Source organism: Aythya ferina, assembly GCF_964211825.1.
Source record: "Aythya ferina genome assembly, chromosome: 8".
In the NCBI taxonomy this organism is placed as follows: Eukaryota; Metazoa; Chordata; class Aves; order Anseriformes; family Anatidae; genus Aythya; species Aythya ferina.
This window is the reverse complement of record NC_140304.1, coordinates 30,571,205-30,591,120: the sequence shown is the minus strand read 5'-3', so window position 1 is coordinate 30,591,120 and position 19,916 is coordinate 30,571,205. Positions and strand designations below refer to the sequence as shown.

Sequence of the window (19,916 nt, the reverse complement as noted above, 5' to 3'; positions counted from 1 at the left end):
GGGTACAGAGCCCGGCGGGGGCTGCACGGGCGCCATCTTGGGTAAGGGCACGCTGTGCCCTCACCGCCTCCCCGAGCCGCCTCAGGAGCCATATTTGCCGAGGCCAACCCCTGAAAGAGCCAAAAATAGATAAATAAATAAATAAAAGCGGCACCCAGAGGGCCGCCCGCGCAGCCGGCTCCCCCGGAGGCAGGGCGGTGGGGCCGCTCCTCCTCCTCCTTCTCCTCCTCCTCCCCCCCCCCCCGCGGCGTCACTGACGGCGGCCGCGGCTCCCAAGATGGCCGCCCGGCCGGGGCGGCGGCCGGCGGGAGCGGCGGGGTCGGTGCTGAGGTGGCGAGGGGCGGCCGAGGCCCCGTTCCCTTTCCTCCTCGTTTTTCTCCTCCTCCTCCTCTGGTTCGCAGCCGTGAGGGCAGCGGCGAGCTCGGAGCCGCCGCCCAAGTGCGACGAGCTGCGGCTGGGGCAATATCCTGAGCGCGGCCGCGGCGGGGGGACGGGGGTCGGGGGCTGAGGGGATGGGGCCGGCGGCTGTGAGGCACCGGGGGGCAGCGGTGGGAGGGGGTGTGTGTGTGGTGGCACGGGTTTGTTTGGGGGTAGCTTGGAAAAAAAAAAAAAAAAAAAGTTAATTTCACCTCCTGCCTTACTTGGCCGTGGGAGTTCAGCCCTCTGAAAATTTGTTCCTGCTCGCGTTTTCTTTAGTCCAAATTCCCGGCGTTTCGGATGTTCGTTTTGAGGCGTTCTTTGAAATTTGTTATTGTAGCTTTAATCTTCTCAACCAAATGCCTCGGTTTAAAGGTACTCCGGTATCAAAATACGGAAGGAGGCATAGGCTGGGGTTTTTTACCTTGTCGCCTTCAAATACAGAGACTGTGACTGATAAATATTGTAGTTCCCTGAGGTAGTGCTGACTGCAGCACTAATTAAGCGTGGAGCTTATGCAATATATTGATGTATTAAATTGGATTAGCAGATTTGCTGTATGGTAATGTGCTGTTCCTATTTGGGGGGATGGGGAGGGAGGAAAACTGACATCAAGGTACATCTTTAATCCTCAGAGGTTAAAGAGGGTGGAATAAATTAATGTTAAACCTGTTGTAGTGTTTGATATGAGAAATGTTTTCCTCAATTACCTGAACATATATGTGTGATGAGCCTAAAATAGACAATAGCACACAAGAACCAATGAATTGTACAAATCACACTGCATATGGTAAGGATTTCTAATTTCTAACATATATTGACAGTAATTACATTTTCCAGGGAAGCATTTAATTCATGCATTTATGTATCTGCTAGATGAGCTTTTAAAACATGGGATCAGTAATGTCATTAGTGTGAAAGCCTGGAACATTTGTGTACATGGGATGCTTCACTGAAAATGAATAAATACGTTGTCTCTCGTTGGTATGTTTTTAAGTGAGGTTTCTGGTAAGCCTCTTCAAAGTATGTCATATCTTCTAGGCCCTGTCCTTCTCTACTGTGATTAGAGCAAACCATTCCTGTCCTACTCAGTTTTGCATATACTTAGAAGAACTGACATATGGCAGAGCAACCTCAAAACCTTCAAAATCTGTATAATTCTTTTAAGGAAGGATGGTGCCTTCCGTCATCAAGAGTTTTTTGGTGCCATGAGGGTCTCTTTTGAAAGCAGTTACGCTTATTTTGACATTAAATTCAGATTTTCTTTGGAGGATGACAGAAACACAGTTAAATTGGTCGCTTGGTTTATTACACATGTTTAGCTTTTCTGGTGTTTGCAGGCATTGAAGTAAATGGTCTCTTTGTTAGCTAACTTGCTTTATGTACACTCATGTTTAAAATGCATGTGCATGCTTGTTATCTTTCAGATTTTACTGTGTATAAACACTAAATAATTTTCTTTATTGGGATGCTTAGGGATAGTGGAGGTTTTCCAAGTACTTTTCAGAGACTGGCTGAAAGTACTTCCCAAAATACATCCTCCTGGAAGTTGTTCAGTCCTTTACATCATCTTTGACATTGTGTCCCTGATTGTAAACAGGCAGTCAGTGAGCCAAAGAATATCCTGTAGTTTGATCACAACTCACATTGGTAGTTGTGTCTAACCACGTGATTGTATTCGATACACTATACGTTTGCTTCAGAGTGGGGGAGGTTGCTGAATTTATTAATGTGTTCATTTCTATATCTATATAATTTTTACACATGCAGCAGACTTTAGATGGTCCTCACAGTATCTGAGTCATTTCCTCCATCAGCATTATCTAAATAATAAAACGTTGGTCTTAAAGCTCATGCTTGAAGCACTACAGTCGCTAAACATCTTTCTGGATTTCATCATCCAAACAGGCAGGGGTTTAATTCAAAGCATCCAAGTCGTCTCATGGAGTAGCAGGTTTGGAGCCGTACTGGCATGTGTTTGACAAGAAAACAGCATCCTTCCCTGTGTCAATATTTTAACTGCTGTGGCTTCTTCTAAATAGAAAGCCCTGCTTTCTTTGCTTAAATTTTGTAAAAGAAAGAATGTTGCTTTCTGTAGCTGTGTTAGACCAGGCACATTGATCAGTAACATCCATGTACGACTTTATGGCAATTAAGTCCAGACACAGCTTTTTTTTTTTTTTTCCCTGTTACAGATACTGACCATCTGAACTTAATCTTTAACTTAATTTTTGGGATGGTCCTATGCAACATGGATAGATATTAAAAAATAAATCCAAATCCTCATCTTTCTTCTGGGTGTTACTGGAAAATCAGGAAAGAAATGTTGAACCCATCCAGCAGTTCAGTTAGAACTAATCAACAGGTCTCACAAGTACTGAAAGCTACTACGAAGTGTGTAAAGGACTGGAATTCTCCCATTTAAAATAACTCACTAAAACAGTGGAGAGTGACTAATACTCTGGTAATACATCACAGAATTTTAGTAGATGTCATTTTCTGCTGTGATTTCCACTTTGGTTCTTTTATGAGCCAAGCCTTAGCTTAGAATAAGGGAACTGTTTGGGTTGAAGGAGACCTCAGGCAGTCCTGTTGTCCAGCCTCCTGCTCTGAGCAGGAGGCTGTGTGTACTGTGCTGTGCCTCTAGAGTGTTGCACAGTGTAACTTGTTTGTTTTGCTTATGTGTTGTCAGGAAAATGCTACAATATCCCGTCAGTTTCTGCTTAATTGCAAATAATTTTTTTGTCCTCAGTTCAGTGTCTGCCAGCACCAAATATTACCTGTAAAGATCACCTTGGTGTGGAAAAAGTCTTTACTGGACATGAAGTTGGATTTTACAAGCCTATTGCATGCCGCAATGTGTAAGTACACCATTATTTTTTGTATTAATTTATCTTTGTTTTCACATCGAAAACAAAGGAGGAGGAAGATGGAATTCCCTACGTGTGTTACTTCATCCTCAAATAAATATTATAAACAGTATAAAGATACAGTGTGCATGTTTATAAGTAAGTTTGTCTCTGTTCTGGAAACTTTGCTGTTTGTTTAGTTACGTTTCTGTCTTCACTTTACCTTAGTGTGTACCCCAGCAAAGATTTGCCCCAAATTCTAAGGCCACACTTCACACATGGCTTAAAATCAGCACAGGGACTCATCTCCATCCCTTTTCCTGACATCCCCTCCTGCACACTCAGTCAGAGAACTGATGTGGGTTTGAACTAGCTTGGATCAGTTGAGTCACTGTACAGTCCCTTCATGTGCTCATGCCAGCACAGGGATGGGAGATGCATAAATATTGCGGGGAGCATGAGTCTCTCTTCAGTACCCTGAAAATCTCTTTTACAGGAATTGTTGTCTATATTTAAATAAACGTTGTTTTTAATCAAGTCCTGCATGTCTTTTAAGAGACGCTTTCTGTAACTTGAAAATGATGGACCTGTTTTTTCTGAAGCGTGTTGTGAGCGATGGAAAGCTCTGGACACCAATAAATGTTCCAACTGGTCAGTGCTCATGATCAATGAACACCTGTCAGCACCATTTGTCTCTGCTTATTGTGGGAGTCATGGAGGAGCTTTCTCCTTTTGTCCAACTGTGGAATCTTTGGAAATTACAGCTCCAGTTGCAATGTTTGCTGAGTATTCCTTATCACCCTAGTGATGCGGTGCTTACTGCTCAATAATTTGCCTTGCTCAGAAGTGCAGCTCTGCCACTTAGTTTCATAAATATTTTCTTTGTATTTTGTCTTCTCTACAGTCAAAGCTCAGCAAATTGAAGAAAACATATTATTACATCTAATCAAATTTAAATGCTAGCAAACGAGACTTCAGTCACATTTTTGTCCAGAAACAATTGTGTTCCAGTCCCATCTGTGATGGGGGCTGAGAAAAAGATGAGCTACACTAGTTCAATAAAATTGCCTCCTCTTTAAAATAGGGAGTTATTCTTGTGTTCAGATTTTTTTTGTATATATTTTTGGTTTAATGTACTTTTTAGAAACATTGTAAAATTTGTATTTTCTTTATGAATTAAAAAAAACAACACAGATCTATGTAGGCAGAAAAATATTATTCTTATGTTATCTGTTACTTCATGGTGGCTATTATTTGTGATGAAATTACCAGTGGTTAAGCTACCAAAATAACTTGCCGTGGCTTTTCCAGTCCCACGACTGCTTGTGTGGCACAGGGGTAAGAGGACCTGTTGTGGGTATGCTGAAACCTCTAGTAAAGTTCAACTGAGAATTTAGGAGGATTTATGCAAGCATGTTGTTGAGAGATTTTGGAGATTTTCCAACATCTTACCAGAGTTTTGGTGAAAAATACCTGCATAATATCGGCAAAAATGACTGCACATCATTTAACCAGAAAATTGGTTTAAGTAGGCATCTTCCCACAGTGGGATTGCCCCTGTGTAGGGACAGCAGGTTAATTTCTATCCCTAGCTTTTGGAAGGAGCAAATCAGCATGTTGTCCTCAGCCAACACCCTAATTTAGCAGCAGTCTAGGTTGCAGCTCTAGGATCCTGTTTGTGTACGAGGATGTGTTCAAGTTCAATTCAGTGTTTTGGAGGTAGATTTTTGCCAGGTTCTAGAATTCCCCACATTGCCACTGCCATGTATTTTGCTTAATATGCAAATATATGGCCCTGATTCTGCAGGCTTGAAATGTCCCCTGTGCCAGCATTATCCTTCCAAGCAAGGAGTCCATCAAATGGCAGTCTGCAGAAGCCCTGAAGTTCCACGTGGACAGGTCTTTGAGCAGTGCTGAGACCCCGAGAGAGCACAGAGGCCACTGGCACGTGCAGCAGTACTATGTGTTATATCAACGGGCGTGGCCAGCAGGAGGAAAAGGCGTTTATGCGAGAAATGTACGAGGAAAGACTGGATGAAGCATGAGAAAAATCAAAGAGCAACTGAAAAGAAATGGCATCTTTTACCCAGTTGTAGAAATTCCTTTAGATTAGCGGGAAGTGTTATTTTCCTGCTTGCTGGTTAATTCTTCAGCACGTATTTTTATCTGAAAGAATGAGTAAGACGAAGGACGAGAGTGGAGGCAGCCTTGTTAGAGTGTTAACGTGCTTCCACTTCACACTAGATCTCTTCTGCCCCTCAGGTTGGTGGTGTTGAAGTTGCAGACTGCGCTCCCTCTAACAGCATCTCAATGCAGACGCAAGTGCTAAGTTTACTTTCTGACTGTTTTCGGTCAGAAGCATCTCAGATTGAGTTCCCACCTTCTATGCAAAAGCTGTTTCTAGGCTTTAGTGTCCTTGAAAGGTTTGTTGACACTTTTTAGTTGATAAACATTTCCCAACAGTTTACCTCAACTTTTACATAAAACAATTAGTGTTCTTTACAGTGGAAACATGGCAATTCTAAAGCTGATAATTTACATTACATCAGGTTCCAGAAATGCCTGGTATGTTCTGTGTTGCTAATAAGCACTAAGTAACAAATATTGAGGTAAGAGTCACGGTTTAATCACTTAATGTTGCCATTAAGTTTTAAAGTCAGTAAATCTAGATAATAAGCAAAAATGTAGATCTTTATTTGGCACTGAAAGTGTTTAATAAAGGTGCTTGGAGCGTTCTCAGCTACTGTCTTTTGTGAAACCATGTTTTATTCAACTGTCAACCGAGAGTTTAATTTGGGCTTATTAAGTAATTGCTGGCACATATTAGTGCACATATCAGAACAGTAAATTATTGATTATTTTTTTTTAAGTTCTAATTAGATTTGGGTTTCTGTTCTTTTCACAAGCTAGCTTTTCACCGGTGCAGCAAAGGATGGCTTTGCAATTGGTAGCTCGATGTTCCTAGCTTGCTATTAGTGCAAAGCCCCCATGGGCAGTGAGTGAAGATTACTGATGGTTAGGTGGCCACATCGCCCCAGCTGGTGGCAAGAATGGTGCCAGTCGGTACAAATCTCAGGCAGCCTGTTGTGTCGGTGTGCTGTGTATGGCTAACCACAGGGCTTTTAACTTCAAGGTGTCTGCCTACTACTTTGCATCTTTGTGCAGTTCTCTGTTCTTTCCATTCATGAGTGCGTGCCATTTACTGCCCTCGGTGCGTAGCACAGGGATAGGTCCATGTCTTACCCTCTTTGTCGAATCCTTCTGGCTTCTTCAGCCGGTGGCCATGGTTCATTTCTCCTTCAAATCTCATCGCAATTACTGTCTCTGCTGACATCTCACCTGTCTACCCTGTTCCTCTCTATTTGGCTGGGTGTGAGACTAATGCCTACAGACAGTATGCACACATCTCAGAGACATCTCAGAGCTTTCCAGGGCTGTCTCAATAGGGCTGAACTATTGGGAAGTGCTCTGTAAAACTGGGAATGGATCAGCAACTGAATTATGTCTTTCTTGACAAGAAATGATGATTTAATTTCAGAATAAGAGTCGTAAGAATTGGTATTCTGCAAGAGTGTGCTTGAGTTGTGACAGCTGAGGTTGCTTTATGGGGGATGCCTAGCAAGTTTGAAAGCGTAACATTATCAATCCTGTCTCTGTTAATTAAAGATAAATAACAAATCTGATTTATTTTTTATTTTTTTAACTGAAGCAGCAGGCACATGAGTCACTGCTTTAATTCTCAGAACTATGAGTGAATCTGTCTTGCAGTCGTTGTCTACATTCCTTGTTTCTTTTGGCAGAAATGGATACTCCTACAAAGTGGCAGTGGCTCTGTCCTTATTTCTGGGATGGTTGGGAGCAGATAGATTTTATCTAGGCTATCCTGCCTTAGGTAAGTTTATTTCTAGTTTTTTTCTTTGAGTTAAAGCATATTGTAACGACTGAGTTATTTGTGTGGACTTGCATTTTGAATAAAAAGTGCTGACTGTCGTAGTTTTTATATTTGCAACTGGAATCCTTACTTCATTGCAAATAAGATGAAGTCCTGGATTATGAACCTCTGCTTCCTATGCTGTTGGAGTGAGTGGTGACAAATGGATATACGGTTGCCTCACAAGCAAACATGATTATTGTCATTCATTTTGCTTTACGTTGGCTTGACGCTGATGTTTAGCACTGCATTCTCTGTGAGCCACTGCAACAGGAGTGGTTTTGACTGATGTATCAGCTGCTTGATGATGCTTGATTTTAACAGGAAAATTGAGGGCAAACTTTACAGTAAAGCTAGTGTTTTGGGATATGGAATTTATTCTGGCAAACGCATGCCTTCAAGATAGCTCATAGTATTAATAATAGTTCTGCAGAAGCTGGGACCTTTAATGAGATCTACCTCTACTTACTGCTTTTAGGACCTGGTTCCCAGGGTGATGGTGCCAATGGCTTTTAAGTAATGCAAATACCTTAGTATGTTAGAACTACTTTTACTGTCTTGGTTTCTTTGTTTCTGAGCCTGACAAATGGAGTAAATTTAAAGTCTAGATAGTGTGGAGCAGTGAATTGGAAAAAGCTATACATGTTGCTGTCCCTTCAGCTGGGAGTTTTCAGTTTCTGCCCATCCAGTAGAAACCCTCATGTTTTTTAACATTATCTGTCTTTCCAGTTAATCTTTTGTTAACACCTGTGTCTTTTTTCCTTGAAATTCTATAATTAGCGCTTATTTTGTCCATCTCTTTCACAAAGAAGTATATTTTTGGAATCAGTCACTCAGGTGCACCTTTTGTTATATCACTGGATTTGGAATAGTAATTTGCAGTAGTTATTTTGTAATATACTGCAGAACTGTAGATTTATAAATACTCTGTTCTTACGTAGAAGTTCTGTATGGCTGGTGTTTGCTAACCCCACTGGAATACACGGTAACCAGAGTTAACGGATGTAAAATTAAACTCCTCTAAAGACAGGTTCTCAAGCTTTTGAAAGCCAAAGAAGGAAAAAGCAAATAGGTAAGAATAGAAAAGAGAAATAAAATCAGTAGATTGGATTCCTTGACTGTAGTAAATATTTCTGGAGGTCATCCATGCTTTGGCAAAAATGACAAAGAAAGGGAATAACATTGAAATATTTTGTGCAAGAATTATGAAGATGGTAAATGCTCCTTAGCTTTTTTTCCTTCTCTTTTGGTTAAAGAGAGCACAAATGCAAACATGCTATTGAGTGTGAAGAAGCCAGGAAAGCAACCTCTTCCTCTCCCACACACTGTGAACTAAACCAGAAGTTATTACTGCCTAAGAGCACTGCTTTTTCCCTCTGTGCTTTAGAGCAGTTTATTTTCTCAGTGTGATCTGCTTGTTGGGGAGGAAAGTGAGGAGGAAGAAAAAAAAATCAACTTTACCCTGCACTCCAGAAACGTATGCCAAGTTCAGAAATAGTTCTGCATCCAGTAACGTACTGCAGGACGGCTCCATGGGATGCAGCCAGTTCCTCAAGTAAACTGGAGCAGCTGGGACCAGCAGTGCCAGCTGAGGGTGAGGTCCAGGACTGAAGCCTGAGAGGAGGTGGCAGAATGAGCATCACAAATAAGTGTTTTAAATGCTGACCGCACTTGATTCAGAGATAATAACAAACTAAATGCGTTCACCAAAGATTTGATATTATTTAATTGTTTTAACTGCAGTTTCCTAAGGCCAGTATTTATTTAGCTGGCTGTTTCCCTTCTGTTTTGTTACGCTACGCCAGCACTGATAGCCGGGCAAACCATGTCTGGCTGCTGCAAGTCTCACACGTCAGCCCCTGGGAATGAGGTATTTTAAACATTGATACGCTGAGGTTTTACACATTTAAGTGACACAACTTCAGCTGTAATATGCGCATAGGCTTTTCTTTTAATCAGCTGAAAGACCATCCTGCTATCACTCCTTCATCCTCTTGGTCATTAGATACATGTTCACTGTTCTGACTGTACTGTCGGTCCATGGAATGATGATAAACGGCCTCTGTAGAGTTTATAAATCAGCCAGCTTCATCTTGTCAACCATGGGAGCTATCTGCAGACAGTGGGATGCTCTTCCCACAGTGTGCAAGCAGCTATCCTGCCACACTTCTCCCTGTGCAGCCACACAAATGGGGCACTGGGGAGCGGAGGTTGTGTGTTGGACAGATTGCTACTTCGGAGAGAGGGGGAGCTGAAAGGAAGAGACAGAGGTCAGGAGACCTTCAGGTATTTGAGCGAGAGCAGGCTCATCCTTTGGAAAACTGCTGTGCTTTCTCATTGTCAGGCACTGTGCAGCACAACACAACTTGTTGCTGTGCCAGCTCCCTTGGGGAAGAGGTGCCATGCGAGGCTGCACTGGCCGATGTTACCAACGTGCTTGTTTCTTGCCTCAAAGTGTGCTGGGCCCTATAAGCACAGTAAGGATCCGCTTTTTAGCAGGGAACTGTGTTTCCCCTGAACAGCATAGCCTGGAACTGACTTAAGTGCAACAGATAGGCATTCCTCTTCATACTGGCTGTTCCTAGGCAAAGAGACAAATGCCTTTTAATCTTTAAGTAACGTCAATGTTTGCCTAGCTCAGCTAAGTGTTATCTTGTAGTATATACAGTACTCATTGTATTACACTGGTTGTACAAGAAACTACTGGTATTAAATAAAAAAGTTAAATCAGTCTTCTGAAAACACCAAAAGTAGTCTGCCTTTCATTGCAACGTCCCATGAAACATTTATCTGTTAGTCGCTATTCCCATGTTTTCTATGACTCTTTCATTTATTTGCACAAAAAACAACTTTTTTTGAATACTGCTTAAAAAGAAGTGTTTCTATATATATGTGTATAAATATATTCAAATAAAATTCCTCTTTCAGCAAAAATATAAAAGTGATACTAAAATGGTTTGCCAAAGTAGCGTGTTCTGAAATCAAATCACTGTGTGCAGCAACTCAAGAGGTGATAGAAAGTCTCCCTCTATTCATAAGTAAATTTTGCAGCTCAAGTTTAGATTTTTTTTTCTCTGTTTGATCAAAGAAGGGAAATTTTCCAGTAACTTGCTTATCAACTTTTGTCTTGTTTAAGAGTATTTCTTTGTTCTAGTAAAAGTTGTTAGTTTAAAATATTTCAAGTGTATTCAGGATGCAGAAATATGAATATATACATATATATATCTTTATTATTCCCTGACAATTAATGATCTATAACTTCAGTTCTGTTTCTAGACTTGTACATATAGCGGAGGGTTGGGATGTGATTGCAGCCAGCAATGTGAGCTTCATAGTTGCTGGCTTAAAGCTACTGTTAAATTTTTATTTATTTATTTATTTATTTATTTTAGGTTTGTTAAAGTTCTGCACAGTAGGGTTTTGTGGAATTGGTAGCCTAATTGATTTCATACTGATTTCAATGCAGGTAAGTCAGTGCTTTCAAAGCAAGATACAAATCTGCGTTTGCTAAAGTTTTGGTTACTAATTCTTTGTTAGCATTTTAGCCTTAAGAACTTTTGTCTCTTGAAAGTCAAGGCATCTATTTTAGCTGTGGTTATAGATTAACATTGTCGAATATAGATACAAAATGTGTTTGTTGCTTGTATGAAAAATTAGATAAATTAGCTATCTTGCAATACTTAAAATGAATAGCTTGGAAGCTGTTTCACTGTAAATTCACTTTGTCGGAACCTACAGGCTCTTTTTGTGAGACACAGTGTTAGACTTTTCATGAGAAAAAGTCTGGTGTTCCCAGAATCCTGAAGTTCAGCATTTGCATGGGCTTTGTTACTGATGGAGCCTATCGTCGGGGTTTCAAGGCAGTGTGCAGGAGAGAAGACATTGCCACTTTTTTTCCCCTGCCTCTTCAAATATAAGTCCTGTGTCACCCAAGATCTGTTACTGTAGGATTCTTGGTGGTTAAATCACTGGCTGAGGTGACCTCTTGTGACATTGCCAAATTGTGAAATTGCCAAATTCTCTTATTTTACAGTGCAGCCATATAGCACAAATGATTCGTTTCCCATGATGAACTCAGAATGCATTGAGGATATAGAAATTGTTTGTATGGGTTTATAGAAAAAGATGTAATTTTTAAAATACGTGTATCCTCAAGTTCCCTTCTATACTACCGTTGTGATTTTGCCTCATGTCGCTTACAGACACAACTGAGAGTATCGTTCATCTCCCCTTATTCATCTCCCTGGTGACTCTATATCAATTTAACATTCCCAGAACAAAAAAAGCCATGATCTTCTCTCCATCTCTCTTTCTTACCTGTGCAGTACTTCAAAGGTACTTGTCATCAACCTAATTATCTCCTACCTACCTTCCTTTGTTCAAGAAAAGTGGTTTGGAGCCCACTCGTTTGTAAGCCTGATTTTGTGACTCAAATCCTCATCAGCTTAACCTAGTACCAGCGCCTGGCTGTGTAATTTGGTTGATTAGAAGCCCCAGGGAAATGTTCAGTCTGAGACAGCGCTCTCTAAAATAGTTAAACTACAGTATAACTTCAAAATAAATCTAGTTTCTGTTTGACTAATTAAGCATGACTAATTTTATGATGGGAAAAGTAGCAGTAATTGAGACATTAGCACAAAGTGTATATTTCACTTTGTATTGAAAAGTCTTGGTTCTTTTTCTCTCGTAGATTGTTGGACCTTCTGATGGCTCTAGTTACATTATAGACTACTACGGAGCAAGGCTCACGCGGCTCACAATCACCAATGCAACATTCAGGAAAATGCAGAGCTACCCGTAACCCTGGCAGTAAGTGTTTTGTGTCTGTGTAAGTGCATTTTATTTTACAGATGGATCCAGTCGTCCACTGAAGTCGCTGATGACTTATTAATTGCACTTCATCAGAACTGAATATTAAATGTCCATTGAACAAAGATGGTGAAAGATGAAAATTCATCAAGTGAATGAGTTTACCACAAAGGTGCCAAGTTCCTTTGACTGCTCTGTTTCTGTGAGTGTGTACGAGGTTGCGAAGTTGTACCATTGTGAAATGTGCAGACTTTTGCAATTTGCACTGGTGGTGTTCTGTGTCTCTGTCGGTGTAATTTAGGGGGTTATAGAGAGGCAAGGAAAGGATTGTTCAGAACAACTATACTGATCTTTACTCCATTAAAACTGATGAAAGTTTTAGCGTGGATGGGCCAGGATTACACTCGGGGGTTGTTTTCGGAACTATGAGTAGCAGTTCGGAAGTGAACCGAAATATCCCAAACCATGGAAACTGCTTTTCTCTGTACCCTGCTAGTTAAAATCCAAGTGGCTCTAAAACTTGTGCCAGCACATTCTGTGAAATCCTATTAATTGAATGAACTCTTTCTGTAAAGCTTAAAGAGAATTTTTGGTGAAGCTGGAAAATTTGGTCAATGCTGATCGGCAGTACGAATAAGTAGGCATAAAAAATAGAACCATGGGTGACACATCTCAAAATAGGAAGGTGGATGAATGTTGGGCTGCACAGAGTTTAGAATAGGACGTAAATGCTGTGATTATTTTGGTTTGTTTGTTTCCTCCCTTACAACCGTCCACAGTGAAAGACATACCTTCTTTTTCTTGAAAAGAAATTGGTACATATGGTTTACAGAATGTCAAAAAATGAGTTCTTTGTGTTAATAAAGCCCTTAAAATATTTTTTTTAATCGGTTGTGTTCCAGTGAAATAAGTTTTGTTATTCTTAATTAATTTCTTAATAAAGAATAAATTCTTAAAGCATTTAAACTAAGTTCTCTAGGACAACTAAGGTTTACATGGATGTTCCTTCAAATAAAAGTATATACTGCGACAGGAAGTATGTCAACAGAATCTTGATGCCATTTGACCAATTTTAAACATTGCCTTCATCTTCTTGTGGAAACTGGCAGTAAGTGAACGAGAAACCCATGTTATATAAACTTCAGTGTTGATTTTTTTCAATAATTTGGGCTATTATTCAGGTTTTCTGATGGAACTTTCAAAATGTTGTTAATGTGTCCACAACAAGTATTTTTGAGGGAATGCAAAAATCAGATTGCTAAATTGATTTTTAAAAGTGTAGTTCATGGTTTCAATCTCTTTTAAACTTACGTTAAGAGTTGGTGCATTGAGAGCTTTGTAAAGAAATCCTGTTTTTTTTCCAAATCAGTGTAACCTGACATACCACATAATGATAATCAACCACTTGCAGCACTTTGTGCTTAACATTCATTCCTTCTTTCACTCAGACATAGTTTTGGAACACTTGCTAACGTGAATTCTACTCATGGACTCAAAGAGACAAGAATACTCTGTTAGCTTTGTTCTCTTGCCTGATACTTGTCGCATCTCCCTTTTTGTCTTTCACTGAAATGCTCTTTGTGCATGTCAGATTTGTTTCCTGAAATATGCACTTGCAAAAACAGACAGGAAGTGGATGGAAAATAAATGTTTGAATCAAATAAAATCCCATGGCACAGATCATCCTGTGACTTGTCTGCTTTTTCTTTTTTAACCCTGAAGCTGATAATATAGCTCTGAGAATAGGAAGATACTATGCAATTCAATTTAAAAAAAAGCAAAATAAAACAAACCAACCCTTGGGGAACTCGTCACACAAGGTTTCATTTTAAAATGCATCTCCATGTGTACAAGTAGCAGAGGGCTTGACTTAGTGACTGCAGCAGTCCATCTTGTGCTTCGTTATCCATAAAAGAATGTGGGGGCTATTTTGTGAGAATCAGATGAAAATATGATTAGTTACGAGGTCCATCAGATAGTTTGTTAATTCCAGAAATAATGCGAACAGCAGAGAGAGAAGTGGTTACTCCAACTTAATTTACAGTGTTTCTGCAGAAACAGAACACGTATCTAGAACCAAATTAGGGAATAAAACAAAAAGTAGGGTTCTTAAATCCCAGTCCTCTGCTAGTGATACCGGTGCCCATTCTGCTCCGGACTGCCCCGTTTGGTCATAGCAGTGAGAATGGAGCCAAGGGTGACCAGACAGAACAGTATTTTGCACCTTGGTAAGACTTTATTTTAATTCCCTAGAGATGGCATTCCACTTGGTGCTCTGTCCTGTACTAGCAACTTTCCACTTCTTTCACAACCATCTCTGTTTTATGTGAAATCTTAGAAATCAGTGTCGCAGATGGCACAAGCTTTGCAACTTGCATCGGATCTGATATGAATTATGTTGTGTATCTGAACACCCTCGTTTTGTTGCACCGCTGAAGTTTAGAGAGGGTTAACTGAGCGAGTAGATAGTGCTGCAGGGCCAGCAGAGAGTTAGTGAGGTCTTTGTTTTCATCTTGTAATTGTCAGATATGGCATGTTTACCATAAGGACTGTGAAAAGTGTGATGCAAGATGTAAAGCTGTCCCACTGTGTTAATAATAAATTGGCTACAGTAATACTTATCAAAATGTCTGTCCTATGATGATTTCCTGTGTTGCTGCCTGCTTTAGCCTTCACCTGTCAATCAAGTTGTCCATCTCAGTGTTTCTGTGGTTCTGATTGCTCCTGCTGCACTGGAATAATCTCTCTTGGTTGTAGCTTTTCCTTAAAAACAGTTGCAAAGCACTGAAAACAGTCAGACAGTGTACTGTGTCATCCTCCTGCCTTGTTCCCGGATAAAATGGTATCTGCTTGCCTTGCAGATATTCAGGAATCTTTTCGACATTCCAACAAGACAAAGAAGCATTATTCTCTATCTTTAAAAAAAGAAAAAAAGAGTGTAAAAAGTAAAGGCCAGAGTTTTAAAAAAAGAATTTTGAAGTGCCTTACATTAAAAAACCCATATAAAGCCACTCAGCAAAGATGCTGCAGATCCAAGCTAGGAATTAAATCCAAATCTTCCCAAAGTACCAGTGCAGTTCAGGCATTGCAAAAATGGCTCCATAAACCTTTTTTTTTGTTCTCAGTCTACATTTTAGGAGGATTTTCTGCAATACGCTTAACCATGGTGTGGTGGGGCAGCAGCTAGTAGGAGCGTTTGGCCTTGGGCACTTTGCGTACTACACTCACACAGTACAAGTGGTTGCACTTAGGTGAAACTCCATGACCCATAAATTACTCTGCGTTGTAGTTATTCCATTAGGTCAGCCCGTGTACCTTTCACTTGGGTACAGAGCGCATTTCCAAAAGGCTTTTCTAGACCAAGTTCTCTGATGAGCTCTTCCTACAGCCATTTAAATCAAGATTCTGCTACAGCAACCTCCCGTGACAGTATTTTGCTATCTTAACTGTTTCCCTCTCTACCACCACCCACCACTTACTACATGAAGATGTCACTGCTGCTTTCAGGACCTGATAGCACCTCAAATGGTAGGGTTTGTTATGTTTCCGAAGATGTATTGCTGCATGGCTGCCAGAAAAACTTCTCAGCTCCACAGGAAGGTCTTTGTGTTTGAAATGCTCCGTTAGAATTTTTTTGGAGAACATCTGTTGTCACCCCATCAAGAATTGTTTCCTTTGTTCCTCAGGAGTATATTCAGTTGTGTTTGCTTACACGGCTCTGTCTGTTCAGTCTTCTCCCATCTCTTCTCAGTGTTTTTGTTTTTTATTATTATTATTTTTAGATTCATTAGGTGTTTATTCCATTTGAGAGCCATTCCCGTTGCTTGCTCTGCACTTTCGGAACCTGTTTCCTCCAGAAAAAGATGTTGGCTGCAATAAGGTCGGGTTGGGTACTTGCGCACCCCGTTGGGGAAATGCCAAAGGCAAGATTTTGCAAGCAACCCTACATTTCCATTGCCCGTCACTAACTGGGTGATTTCTTGTTATTTCACTGATAACATCATAGTCTTTCAAACTTAGTATAGCCTCATCTCTAACTACTTCGTAATTTTTATCATTATAAATGGTCACTGTAGGGCTTTTTTAAAAAAATGTGGCATTTCAATTCATTTAAATCACGCTTTTTAACCAGCTACTGTGTTCTGGGTGTTTGTTATTTCAAGCTGCATCGGAGTCTGCTGATGGTAAAATACAAGAGATTAGTCTGTTTGCATCTTCTGCAATTGCTGCCAGAATCTGGGGAGAAAAAAGCTTAACTTTAGGCATATGCTTATGTGTTTTGCTAGACTGAAATGTGATCAACTCTTCCAGCTTTCTTCCTCTCAGTCCGTCTGTGTTACCCAGAGAACCTTTCCAATCTCTGTGAATTCTCAGAGAAAACTTCATGCTCCGTGGAAACCTCAGCACGGAGCGTGTAAATGACTGATAATATTTGATGCAGGACTACAACATCCTATGTGTGACACAATTTCTTTTTTTCTCACCTCAAAGCAGCTTTTCTTTGTCCTTTGTTCATACCTCAGCTCTGTTCACCTATCGGCTGTTTTCAGGCATCCTTCCACAAGTTCTCGAGAACCTCTAGGAGGAGTCGGGCTCTTCAGAGCAGAATCAGATCTGTGGAAATGTCAGAGCATCAGGTCAGGGAATCTTTTATATGTATGAAATAAAAACGCGTTGAGGAGGAATAGATGTCTATTAGAGAGGGGTGTAGGCTTTAGTTTCAGCAGAAAGTATGCCTGAAACTTAAAACTATGTTGTCTCTTTGCCTTCTGCTTCCTGAAGGTGGAGCCAAACCCCCTATCAGATCTCCAAATCTCCTGAAGTTGTTCTTTACCGTACAGCAAAGACTTAGCACTCCTGCATTTTATCTTGCACGACAGAAAACTGGAAAGAGCAGGGGGATTGTGCCTGGCCAAGGTGCATTTTGCACTGTGCTCTCACTCTAGACCCAAAACTGCAGCAAAGGAAAAGAAAAGAAATATAAAAAATAAAAACAGCATTCTCAATGCTGTTTGTAACATGGGTGATGAGGATGTAGTTCCATAAACTTTAAACAAAATGAACTGTTTAAAAATGCTGCTTTTCTCAACTATGCACTCCTCACTTTTCCAGGATTGCAGATTCTTTGCGGTTCATTATATCTCAGCCGTCCTCATGCTCTGATAATTCTCCATTATACATTTGAATGGCTGCTTTCAAGACTGCAGTGCTTCTCGCCGAGAAGCACAGTTCTCGGGCTCTGCAGATGTATATGACACAGCAGAATTTTAGGCAGTATAAAAATTATAAAGATCAGTTTCCATTACTGTAATTACTATATAAATCCTATCTCTAAGAGGCTTAGAACAGGCCTATTTAACCTTGGTTTGAGCTGAAACTTGGACCAAGTTTGATAAGTTGAACACTGAATTCTTTTTTATTTTTTTTTTATTTTCTCTGCAGCATCATAACTTAGTCAGGCGTGGGGCGGGGAGGGAGAAGGGTTCCAGTGCATCCTCCTGCACTCTGTCTCAGACAGGGGTGGCTGTACCTGTGCGATGTCCCTGTCCCCAACCAGTGGCAGGACAGAGCGAGATGCATGTTTTGTTACCTCTGGAAAGCACCATTTCTCCCCTTGGAACCTGTGGCTGCTTCTCTTACACAGCTGCACTCCAGAGCAGGTGTGTGAGACGTCTTGGAGGCAGCTGATCCACGGAGTGCGACCAGAAGCACTCAGATAAACCTAAATTCTTGAGAGGGCTGTCGCAGTAATTGCCAGCTTTTATGTCTCTTGCACCACCTGAGCTAAAACCAAGGTGCTGGCTGCCCTGGTGCTTCCCTTTCGGGGAGCTGAGATGCCCGAGGTGCTGGGAGAGCTGCACAGCCTCCGACTGCCTTTCGGGTCGAAGCATTCAAACGAGAAGGAAGTTGGCAGCGCCCCGTGCAGCGGCTGGGGTTGTCCTGCCCCACTGCTCCAGCGTGCCAGGCTGCCAGGGGTGGGCCAGAGAGCAGCTCGGGTTTGGCTGGCTCAGAATAAAGTAGCACAAAACTCCTCGTCGTGAACCTGTTCTGCAGAGAGTGCTTTGCCCCCGAGTCAGGAGAGCGGTGGGAATGAAATTATTCATGCGTTCTGTTTCCTTTACACAGAACCTTCCTCAGTTCCTCGGATTTACTGTGAGGAAAACAGCAAGAACGTGTAAGAGGAGAGCACGGACTGCAAAGCACTGACTGGGTGTTCACCTTGAGCCCGAAGAGACTGCCCAACATATGGATTGTGTTGGCAGAGGCAGAAGCCTGGGGAATGCAGAGGTGGGGGGTAATTTTTAGGGCTTTCATTCCATGGTCCCATTGATTATAACCCTATTAAGAGGATGATGCATGCGACTTTTAAGTTATTTTGTTAACTAAGTGTAAGCAATGGATGTGTCATGCTAACAAACATAATTGCTGGTGTGTCTAATACAGTATGAAAGTACAGTATAGTGAATTTAAAAGGTTGTGGTAATCTAAGAATGTTAAAAGGGAAATGTGTGCCTGGGGGGCGTGGGGGCTGGGGAGAAAAACGACTTACTTGACATTCACTGTCTTCCTCCCAGCTCCTTTGCTAAAGTAGGAACAGAATCGGAACAAAAAAATGTTTGTTTTACAGCTGTACCAAGTTACGGCGTGGACTCGTGCTCCCCCCTCCTCTCCCACTTGCATCAAGTACATCCTGTACTTTTGGCAACATGTTGACTGGATATTTAAAAGCTGTGAACTGTTCTGAAAGTTTCACATACTGGGTTATGGGCCATGTGTGTTTGATCAAAATTCAATTACTGCACTGTACCATGCTTGGAAACCTATCATCCCAAGTTATGAAGTATGACGAAATAGGCTAATCTAATTGGTTCAGTATGGGAGCAGTATCAACCAAGCTTGTTATGATAAATAGCTTCCTGTGTTAAAGGTTCTCTAGAGCTTAAGTATCTTGGCTCACCTCCCTCTACAAAATAAGAATAGTGTTCCCTGGGAACAGTTACATCACTGTCCCTCTTCTACATTCACAATTAAAGGTTTGTGGATTTTTTTTCATCTTGCTGTTCCTTGAATAGATAAACTGTGGCCATCTACCCCGTTCCCCACTTCCATCTCCTTCCCCTTTCCTCAGGTTAGCTCACGTTGGGCTTGCCCTGAGCCTACAGGTTCAGTTTCAGGGGTAGGTGGAGGTAGGGGTAGGTGAGCCAAACTTGACCAGGACGCCAAAACCCACCTTGGGCTGGAGGATGGGGGTTGCGTGCCGGGACGTCAGTGCATGTGGTGTGTATGTTCATACAGAGGTGGGGAATTTGTGATATTAAGTTAAATGTGGAAGCACTTGAACCTTTCTAAACACCTAATAAAAGTGAATTTCATACTTATGGATGTGCTGTTATCTTCTTGAAACTGAAGTTTTAGTTCATCAGTGGTTAAACGCAGTTTGCAAGCACTGGATTATGGCTCGGGAAGGACTATGTTCTAAGCCTGGATTTGTAGTGACTGAATTTGTCACTAAGACAGCGAGCGGTCTCCCCTGAGATGATACTGGCTCCATGGTGTTATTTGGTCCATCCTTGGCAAGAAGTGCTTAGCTTGGGTTTCGATGTCACAGTAACAGACAGTGTCAAGGGAAAAAGCCTGGAGAAGTGGCTCCCGATGCTCCGGCTGTTCAATTTTTTCCTTTCTTGAGCCACACCCCTACACGTGTCTTCTAATTCAGAAATCCCCTGCAGGCAAAATAATTGTGTGATGACCGTTTTACAAAGGCACACTATGGGCCTGGTCTTGCAAGTGCCTTTAACTTGGATGAAATTTCTCCCAAGAATAAAGTTATTCACATTTTTAAGAGTTGATAGAATGAGCCCTTATGCAAGTGAGTCTTCATATTAGCCCCAAGACTGCCTAATACCTGG

At 41.2% G+C, this 19,916-nt stretch overlaps 1 protein-coding gene across 2 annotated transcripts; it reads left to right on the top strand.

The window, feature by feature from the left end:
- Nucleotides 1-13: 13 nt before the first annotated feature.
- On the top strand, nucleotides 14-19,385 carry TM2D1 (TM2 domain containing 1). 2 transcript variants are annotated; one of them, XM_084528542.1, is made up of 7 exons: nucleotides 14-466; nucleotides 1,138-1,207; nucleotides 3,170-3,278; nucleotides 7,067-7,158; nucleotides 10,590-10,663; nucleotides 11,888-12,006; nucleotides 18,133-19,385. In XM_084528542.1, exons 1-6 carry the CDS (start codon nucleotides 278-280, stop codon nucleotides 11,996-11,998), a joined length of 645 nt encoding a protein of 214 aa, XP_084384668.1. In that variant the 5' UTR covers nucleotides 14-277; the 3' UTR covers nucleotides 11,999-12,006; nucleotides 18,133-19,385. The 2 variants fall into 2 exon arrangements, with proteins under 2 accessions (XP_084384668.1, XP_084384667.1); XM_084528541.1 differs by lacking the exon at nucleotides 18,133-19,385 and having other exon boundaries at nucleotides 15-466; nucleotides 11,888-13,689.
- The last annotated feature ends 531 nt before the right edge of the window (nucleotides 19,386-19,916 follow it).

Bases quoted from the DNA above. Each gene is read 5' to 3' on its own strand.
- TM2D1 (XM_084528542.1), top strand. From the start codon at position 278: ATGGCCGCCCGGCCGGGGCGGCGGCCGGCGGGAGCGGCGGGGTCGGTG. The intron at 7,159-10,589 runs GTAAGTTTATTT...TATTTATTTTAG, and splicing joins TCTAGGCTATCCTGCCTTAG to GTTTGTTAAAGTTCTGCACA. The intron at 10,664-11,887 runs GTAAGTCAGTGC...TTTCTCTCGTAG, and splicing joins TCATACTGATTTCAATGCAG to ATTGTTGGACCTTCTGATGG.